The sequence below is a fragment of the Filicampus tigris genome, chromosome 8, assembly GCF_054856515.1.
Source record: "Filicampus tigris isolate MCC_2025a chromosome 8, RoL_Ftig_1.0, whole genome shotgun sequence".
Classification (NCBI taxonomy): Eukaryota; Metazoa; Chordata; class Actinopteri; order Syngnathiformes; family Syngnathidae; genus Filicampus; species Filicampus tigris.
Genome location: NC_141224.1, coordinates 25,548,921 through 25,559,181, shown reverse-complemented (window position 1 = coordinate 25,559,181; position 10,261 = coordinate 25,548,921). Strand labels below are relative to the sequence as shown.

At 40.1% G+C, this 10,261-nt stretch overlaps 1 protein-coding gene across 1 annotated transcript; it reads left to right on the top strand.

Annotated features, from left to right (window-relative positions):
- The first annotated feature begins 1,003 nt into the window (after nucleotides 1-1,003).
- Nucleotides 1,004-10,261, top strand: nsmce2 (NSE2 SUMO ligase component of SMC5/6 complex). The gene is made up of 6 exons (XM_086037887.1): nucleotides 1,004-1,548; nucleotides 3,607-3,719; nucleotides 3,854-4,007; nucleotides 7,391-7,479; nucleotides 8,112-8,218; nucleotides 8,983-10,261. The coding sequence occupies exons 1-6, from the start codon at nucleotides 1,428-1,430 to the stop codon at nucleotides 9,092-9,094; spliced, it is 696 nt and encodes a 231-aa protein (XP_085894013.1). The 5' UTR covers nucleotides 1,004-1,427; the 3' UTR covers nucleotides 9,095-10,261.

Sequence of the window (10,261 nt, the reverse complement as noted above, 5' to 3'; positions counted from 1 at the left end):
ATTTCAACATTTCCCTAATGTTTTTGTGCTACTTTACACTAAAACAGAGGAAATACATGATATTTTGGTTATTTATAGCTGAGTATGGTATAATTGTTATGGTCCGGCTCACTTAACATCTACCGAGGCCGTATGTGACCCACAATGTGAAATGAGTTTGACATCCCTGGTGTACGCACAGCAAAAAGTTGGCAATGTCATAATACGACACATTTGCCCATTTCTCAATGTCAGTGGACCATTTCACGCTTTCTATTGTGTAGGGATCGCTGTTGTTTATCATCGTATTATCTCTTACTGCATCTAATGTTTCTCGATACTTTGTCAACTTTGATTTGTGGCACTCATCTTTTCACGTCTAATGTTGTTTGTATGGGAAATGCTTTGTAACAGCTCTAGCTGTTTTGAAATACGCTATACAAATCAAAGTGTATTGTGAGTGAGCATTACGTTGGCGTTTTCTTTTTTAATGCACACTATCAATCCTTTCATGCTTCCCGTCATGGCTGCTGCTGCACCGATACAAATGCTGTGGCAAGATCTCCAGCGCAAGGTTTTCTGAGGAAACGGCACAGGCAACACCGAATATTTCCTCCCCAGTTGTATCCCCCTTCAAACTTTTGCAGAATAGAATATGTTCATAAATGTATACCTCACAAATGCCACAAGTCATTTCCACTGACATCGGTGGAGTCATCCATCTGAAGTGAAAATGTATCACTAAGTTTTCCCTCGACTTGTTCGACAATGTCTGTCCCGATTGTATCCACCCGTGCGGCAAACTGAGTCATTTGACAATGGCACAGTCTTTTAATTTATATGCTGCGTTTTTGTCCAGCATATAGTCTCAGCCAGCACTACAGCCACTGGAAGGAGCAGGTCTTCAGCGATAATGAATGGCTTCCAGGCTTTGGCTGATGTTGTAGACGCCTTCCTCATCACATTTTGAGATGATCTGAATTAAGAAAAAAAGTCGGTGGCTTACTAACGTGACATCCATGTTTCGTCTTAAGATGGCGCTGCAGATGTACTTGCTTCATGCAACTGTTAGCTAGTTTCTCTCCACAGAATAAAACCAGTGCCTTGGATGGGTTTAGAACATAGGCTGCGTCCGGAAATTAATGGAAGCTCAGCGCACTCTACCTCTCCTAGTACGGCTCTCCGAACAGCACAACTGCCAGTGTAGTGCACGGTGTAAATGTCCGAACGCGCCCTTTGAAACACAAAACGGGACCCGGAAGTAGACGTCCTGTCCTGACGTGTCGCTTTTCCGCGGTGTTTGATACAGAGACTTTGATGCTGATAAAATAATTTCACATTTTCGAAATTAAACTAATTACATTATAGCCTTGGCGTATTCAGTTAGCGTCAGCGTGCTACACTAACGTGCTGCTAGCGTCAAGTGTTGATCTCGGAGCGTTGCAAGCATGTATCAAAGTCTGAGCGCGGTGCACAGCACTGTGTCTAGCCTGAAAGCGTGTCAGGCTGACCTCGCCACGGGAATGGACATCGTCACCTCCGTGGCCTTGGACCTGATGGAGGACCAGGGTAACAACATGCAGAAACTGTATCTTTGTTTAGCCTCCACGTTTGAAGTAGCTTTAAAATGCCATTCATTGTTTAATTCAATTGCTTCAAACAGCAATTCATATAAAAACGAGACCTGTGAGACTTGTAGTCACAGATGCAACTTCTTCTGCTTAAACCCAATTCCAATTAAGTTGGGACATTGCGTTAAAGACACAATCAACCAAACACATTTTTTTTCAAGAATTTGCTCCAGCAGGCCCACTAGTTGAAACACGGCATTCTGATTAATATTGCGTTTGTGGAATATGAGTTAAGCAGCAAAATCCCCCCCTCAGCTTCAGAAAACAGCTGGTGAGCCGTGATTGGTCAGTACCTGAGCCTGAGCAGTTGTGATGTCATTTTCAGTCTACAGAAGTGACAAAATGGCCGCCCCCAGAGATGACTAAAAACGGGTGGATTAACTCTTATTCCTCAAACGCAATATTTATCCGAATGTCTTGTTTCAACTAGTGGGCTTGCACAGAACATATTCTTGAAAAAAATGTTTGGGTTGATTTACTTTTAAATAAAAACAATACAATGATTTGTGAATCATGTTTAATATATATTTCATTGAATATACCACAAAGACAAGATATTTAAGATTCATTGCTTTTAGCAAATAATCATTAACTTGGTATTTTTATGGCTACAACACATTCCAAAATGCTGCTGGGATAGGGTCACGTTAACCACTGTGTTACATCACCTTTTCTTTTGACAACATTCAATTAACGTTTGGAAACTGGGGACACTAATTGAAGCTTTGTAGGTGGAATTCTCTTCCATTCTTGGTTGATTACAGCTTCAGCTGTTCAACAGTCAAGGTCTCCATTGTCGTATTTTATGATCCATAATGTGCCACATATTTTCAATGGGAGACAGGTCTGGACTGCAGGCAGGACACTCTAATAACCGCACTCTTTTACTACGAAGCCACGATGTTGTAAAACGTGCAGAATGTGGTTTGGCATTGTCCTACTGAAATAAGCAGGGGTGTCCATGAAAAAGTCATTGCTTGGATGGCAGCATATGTTTCTCAAAACCTGTATGTACATTTCAGCATTAATGGTGCCTTCACAGATGTGTATGTTATCCATGCCATTGCCCCCATGTGATGATATCGTTAACTTATTAATTGTCTGTTTTTTTGTTGAATTGCCGTCTGAGGGGTTGAAGGTCACAGGCATTCAGTGTTTTTTTTTGGCATTGCCATTTGCCGCTTACATGCAGTGACTTCTCCAGACTCTCTGAACCTTTTGATGATCTTATGGACCGTAGATGATTTATTGCAACTGTACGTTAAGGAACATTGTCCTTAAACTGTTCAACTATTTTGTAAGTTAAGGTAAACATTATTTGCTAAAACAATAACGTTTAAAAATCTTGTCTTTGTCGTACATTAAATTAAATATAGATTATTCATGATTTGCGAATCATTGTATTCTGTTTTTATTTATGTTTAACACATCGTCCCAACTTCATTAGAATTGGGGTTGTATTAATAATTGATAATATTCATCTATGTGAAGTAGCGATGGATGATATGTTTCTTCCAATCACGGCTGACCTGTTTTCTGAATCTTGAGCCATAATTGGTCATTGTGAGCAGTTGTGATGTCATTTTCAGTCGACAGAAGACAAAATGGCCGCCCGAGTGGATTAACACTTATTCCACAAACACAATATTTATCAGAATGCCCTGTTTCAACTAGTGGGCTTGCATAGAACATATTTTTGAAAAAAATATGTTTGCGTTGACTTCCTCTTTAACTGTGTTCCAGTTTACACAAAATACAATAACTTTTGCATTTTGTTTCCTCACTGTACAAAATGTGTACCAAATCATCCTTAAAACCAGAGTACACATTTAACCAGGATTTTCTGTAAGGGTACACTTACACCCCTAACAGTTCAACATTTATGCGGTAGCCGGCTCCCTAAAGACAACCAACTACGTTTTGTACAAAACCAGTTTGTACAACCATGCTTGAAATGATCTGATGATTATGTCCACCTCTCATGTCGTGTACGCAGATGGAGAAGGGCACTCTGGGGTCAGCGAGATGGAGGCCCTCATGTTGGAATGTGCAAAGCTGGACCGAGAAATTGAGTGCTTTGTTGACACTGTACAACGAGCCACAGCAGAGGTGATAATGCTCATTCTAGACAAACAGTTAAACTTGAAGATGCTTGATAAAGTCTGGAAAAATTATCATTTGCCTAGGTAAAACCATTGCACAAACTCTTGGTGAAGGTGAACTAAAGTGTTTTCTTTTTGCAGGTGACTGCACAGCAACAAGAGGCCTTGTTTACTATCTCCTCAAGAGTGAAGGAGAACTTCACAGAAAAAATTGCCCAACTATCTGTCTCAGATCTGCAGACTCACCAGAAAATTGTTGCGTTTAAGGAAAGCATCAAGAGCTCTCGCAACCAAGGTACAAATATGCTTGGTACAACTCTACAGATGGTGGTCAGCTGGTTCTTGAGGCTAATTAAAAAAAAAGACAACTCCCCCTCTTTTATTTGGATGTGAATGTTTGCCTCTCACTCTGCTGCTTTAATATTCTTTGCGGTTGTCCTTATTACGCTCCTATTAAATCATATTTATTCAAGTTTAGTGTCTATAGACAGAGCAAACATCCCTTAGCATTGTTTGTGCTCTTGGTCATTTTCTGAAGCTGCTGTGTAGTCATTTGCAGTCAGGTTTATTGCATCAATTCCTTTTGTTTCCCCGTACACTGGGAATAAGGAGATATTTGATCATGCCATACATTTTATATTCTTTTTAGGTTTTTCTTCATGCACTTAATTTAGCTGTCTTAACTACCGTATATTGTGTTTGCGGTAGCCTTGAGAAAGCTAAATATGTTCAAAGTAGTTAGAACGACCAGTCTATGGTTTATCCCACCCCTGGCTCAAAGTCAGCTGGAACAGGTTGTAGCGCACCTGTTGGAACAGGTTGTAGCTCACCTGCAATGCTAATGAGGACAAGCACTACAGAAAATGGATGCATAGATGTCTTGCTGAATCACCAAAGCCTTCTTTTGGCAGTTGCCTTTTTTATATTTTTAAGCATTCAAGGCTTGAAATAACACTTTTTCTTTGAGGAGAAGAAATCAATGACTTCATTTGAGGAGCAACTTTATAATTTATCATTTTGACGAGCAATTTTTGGCGGGTCAATCCCAGAGACCTGAAGCAAGGGTTTCATCAGACAATAAAAATATGACAACATAACAAATGAACCATTGGTTTCCTTTTTTATATAATTAAACCTTTTTTATTTCTTAAATCCTCATTATGAATAGCAGCAAACTGTATTTTTTTGTCTAGAAACATTTTCGTTTGGGCAATTTCAAATATAAATTTCAGTTACATTTCTGAATGGGTTGTACACACCCTTTGCAAAGCTAAATTGATTAAAAAAACCACACACAAAAAAACAATCTACTGTAATTTGGAGAACATTTATTGTTCAGATGTCAAGTCAAAACTCAGGACTACATTGTAAAAACAAACCAGTAACATTAGTGAAATTATAAATGTTCAATATACTATATTAACATACTTTTAATCTTCTAGGCCTCTCTTCCCAGCTGACATTCGCCGCAATGTATTGTAATTCATTTCCAGCTTCAGTCCTGTTTAGCTGTGTGTGTGTAGCATTACGCATTATTATGTGTATAATTTTCTCTCCAGACACTTAAATTGTCTGCTATTTTGCTGTTCAAAGTTTGCTACACTCCGCTTTAATGCGGCGACGGACTAACTGACTTAATTCACTGACGGACTGACCAACTGACGATTACGATACGGTTCGTAAAATGGCAGATTGATGAATTGACGACTGACGGACGGGTACCCTGGCTGCTGACGGATGACGGACCAGACAAATTTATAACTAATATTATACTTGCCACTTATCTATATATTTGGGAGTCCTGACTAGGAACGTTGGAATATGAGTTGTTGGCTGGTGCACAGAATCAATATTATAATTTTTAAAGTGTAAAGCTTTAATTTAAAGGGACAGTGGGGCCGGAATGGCCACGTTTTCACTAACAAGTTCATTTTATATATTTTTTGATCAGGAAAATGAAAAGACTTGTCATTTTCTATTTTATCAATAAATTTGGTAGAACTTAGGAAATAAGTTACTCCATGATTAACGCCCCTTGATAATGAGAACAATGGCCGTGCCCCCTACTGTTCTATCCTTGTTCGGCCGGAGTCACGGGGGGTACCGATTACAAACTCTCCGTTGGAAATCATTGTACTTTCATTGCTTATAACGTCCACAAACGGTGATCAATTGGCACCAAAATTTATGTGGACATCATCTACTAATGCCCACTTCAACACATCAAAAGAATTAACCTCTCTGTGGCTGATTTAATGAGAATGAAGAAATGTGGAAGTCAGCAGAGCTACATAGATTTAGGCTGGGACCAGAGCATACTGCTTCTTTGCTTGAAAAAAAAACAAAAAAAACACTGTTTCTTTGCTTTAAAAAAAAAATGCTTCTTTGCTGATCACGGTTAGGACGGGCGAGGCATTAAACACCAGTCAGGATATTTACAGAGACTGAAGTGGGAATGAGTAGACGTGCACATTTATTTGGATGAGAAATGCCCCCAGTTTTTTGACTTACAACGCGCCGTCCACTTTGGAAGGTAACAGCCGAAATGGCACGTTCCAATGCGGCCACACTCGGCTGTGCAGTCAGTCTTGCTGGAACTTTTCATTCGCTGTTCGATGAGGGCTTTTGTCACTCTCACGCCGCTTCACTCGGGCAGAAGGTTGCGGCTACAAGCAAGTAAGCAGGGACACCGCACGCGACTGCTTGCGAGGCGACATAAAGACACAGGCTCATCTTCACCTCCACACGCTGGGTGGACAGTAAGCTAGTAGTTGTTGCTGTTAGCCGTCCCAATTTTACCTTTAGACAGGAAGGGAAGCGGGGGCTCCAATCTGCCTGCTGCTGCTGCAAGCCGCCGTCTCTCTTCCTCCTGAGACACGAGTTTAGCGTCACTAAATGTCCGAAATATAACCAGTCGGGGTTCGTGTGCGCATTCATGCTCTTGTCCGCTTCAGCTTGTGAATGTGGAGGAGCAATCACCACGGTATTTTTGATTTTGTGGAGATGATCATGATGAGATCGCGTTTTATGTCAATAAATCCAAACTATTGTGCAGAACACTTTTATACTTTAACAGGTTGAAGTGGGCAAGAGTAGTAATGTGCATTTGCATTTTGGTGGTGATCGGTCGCCGTTTTAGACAACAGAACTGTCTAACCGAGCAATATTACCACGCCTGCCTTCCTCGCGTGACGTAGACCGCTGGGATCGAAAACATAACATAAGCCACGCCCCAAAAAGGGCCGTGGAAATTTTTCGTAAATCTAATAACAAAAAAAGACCTTAAATCACTACAGAGTCTTTTGGGGGGGAAACGTTGGTACTGATGTCATTTTTACATGCAAACCTATTATATAAGTTCCAATGTTAAGCTCATCCCAGTGTCTCTTTAATTGACTGCATATAATTTTGTTGAAAAAAAATTATTTCCCATAACAATGCATACCATACCTACAGTCTTAGCAATTTATTGAAACAATACGCTTTTCTGAATACTTAAAAAATAATATAGACAAAGTTGATGTTAGCATGTTGGCTAATAAGGTTACTTTGCAAAATTAATTGCCCACTGCCTTTGCGGGATATGCTATTTTCTTTTGCTGATAAGGTTGCTTTTCTCCTGTTACCTTGTCAAAAATAGATAGTTAAATGGCATGTGTGTGGGTGTTATGTTTTCAGCCAGCCAAGAATCAAGGGACATCGAGGAGCTTGACGAGGACGTAGCTGTAACGCAGACACAGGTCATCTTCACTTGCCCTCTCACCCAGGTACTCTCCTTGCCTTTCACCCTTACTAGACAACACCCATCTTCAACTAGCATACAGTATTTTGTCTACTAATAATATCATCAGCACCTCATGAAAAGTTCCACAGTACCACAGCCACAAAAATAACTCTTGACACACATCCATTTAAAACTTTTTTTTTTCAACTTAGCTGGTATCTTTCTCATGGTTTCCCACTGACTTCACAAAAGAACTTCTGCCCCCTGTACCATTATTAGGTGTCTACCCAGTCTATTGACGTGAACACCAATTTTCCACAAATTTTTCATGCATTTGCGCAAAGTGATTTGTGTACAGAGGGTACTTGTTTAGCATATCGAGAGTTGACGACTTTGTGACATACACGTGGCTTCTATGCTGGTATTAAAACAGAATTAAATACTCTGCTTAAAGCTTAAGTGTTTCTCAGATCGTGTTTCAGGGTTCTACCATTTAATATTTTGCCCCTCATGCTAATTAAAAGAAACCCAAATACTTTGAACAAATCCTAACTACCGGTAAGAATCAATGAAGTCCCATTGTGAGATTGTGCAGGTGTACCTAAGAAGTGTCTAGTGAGTGTACTGGCAAAATTCCGTGTTTAACGTGATACTATATGTATGCATCTACTCCAGGAAAACATGGTCAACCCTGTGAAGAATAAGAAGTGTAACCATCACTATGACGAAAAACCTATTAGAATCCTCATTGAAACAAGACGTAATCAGAACAAGAAGTGCCGGTAAGATGATCAATTTCTTTTTATATTTCACTGTTGTCATTTCGTAATGGAAGGTTTTGTAATTGTAAGAATAATAATGTATTCATGTTCGATTTTTCATGATTAGGTTTGTTAGCTTCATTAGCTTTGTAGGTTTAGCTTTATACTATATTAAAAAAAGTCTGGGAATGTAAGAATAATAATGTATGTAATGATTCATGTGTTAGATTTTTCATGATTAGGCTTGTTAGCTTTATTAGCTTGTGGGTTTAGCTTTAGCTTTTTCCATATCTAGGCCCAACTTGCTTGGTGTGCTTTGCTTCCACATATTTATGATAAAGGCTCACACACGCTCACCCCCACACACACACCCCTCCCCACCTCCCCCCACATACACACATAGACAAAACAAGTTCAGAGTGTTCCAGCTGCTTTCGCTACCATTTCCCTTAGAGCTGGAACACCTTTGTAATCAGGGACGCCAAAGAAAAATAAAAAGTAGGAGGCGCAGTAGCCAGGCAGAGGGTTTTAGGAACTGTAATCGTAGTACACTTCCCTGCGCTCTCCTTGCAAGTAAAAAGACAATATTGTGTCAAGTGTCTTCTCTCCTCATTGTGTGTGTTGTTTACTAATGTCTCACTTGGTGTGAACCTGACAGTAATGTAGTGTCGTAATCATTCCATGCAGCTTCTAGTTTATAGACATTTCTATGCTCTTATGGAGGTAAGCTATACCCTGTATTTGCTGCTGTACTGCTAAGAACGTTTTTTTTTTGTGCCCTCCAGCTGCCCTGTGGTGGGTTGTGGAAACAAAGATGTGAAAGAGTCAGACCTGGTTCCTGACCACACTCTGAAGAGACAGATCATAGACCACAAGAGACAGAGCAACAGCACATAGACCTCCACAATTTTATTGTTAACGTTTGTCATTAAAGAGGCAAGGTTTAGAATATTCTGATTTTCAGTGTTCATTAATTTTGAAAAACCACTATTAATTTCAATAATATGCTAAATAAAGTTCTATCACATCAATGTACATTTGAAAAAAAATTATATTACATAGGGCTTGCCTCCCCTACAGGAGGCTACCACGTTTCGCTGCCATCTTTCTGTTACGGACACTCGAAGGAGACAAACTAAGCAAACATTTACTTCCACACAACGTCGGGTGTGACGGCGTCTCATCTTCTGCGCATGCGGGCCACTTTGACGACACGTGTTCATACAGCAGACAAGACCGAGGTCGCATTTATAATGTTATATGAACGCTTACACAAAAAAATCCGAATTGAGCATTAAGACCTGCGGTGTGAACCTAGCCTAGACTGGTTTGTGAACAATATTTGAGAGAAATGCTGATATTGTGTATGTGGAAAAACTTTTAAACCTTTGAGTTCATCTCATAAAAAATGGGAGCAAAAACAAAACTGTTGCGTTTATATTTGTGTTGAGTGTATGTTTGATCGGTATTTTATTTTATTTTCCATCCATCCATTATCGATACCGCTTATCCTCGCAAGGGCCGGGGGGCGTGCTGGAGCCTATCCCAGCTGTCTTCGGGCAGTAGGCGGGGGACACCCTGAATTGGTTGCCAGCCAATCGCAGGGCACACAGAGACAAACATCCGCACTCACAATCACACCTAGGGGCAATTTAGAGAGTCCAATCAACTTACCATGCGTGTTTTTGGAATGTGGGAGGAAACCGGAGTACCCGGAGAAAACCCACGCAGGCACGGGGAGAATATGCAAACTCCACACAGGGAGGCCGGAGCCAGGATCGAACCCACGACCTCTGAACTGTGAGGCGGACGTGCTAACCAGTCGACCACCGTGCCTCCCTTATTTTATTTTATTTTATTTTATTTTATTTTATTTACAAATTGTTTGTTGAATTTCTGTTGTTTTAACCAGAAATACTGCCATATTGTTGAACAATATTAACTTGTGTTGGGGATAATTTAATGCTCTTTGTGCTTTTGTTTTGTTTCGTTCAAGTACTTGTGGCTTTGTGTTTCTGCAATACCTTTCAGCCTTATTAAATTGAAATAAAATTATACTAAGTA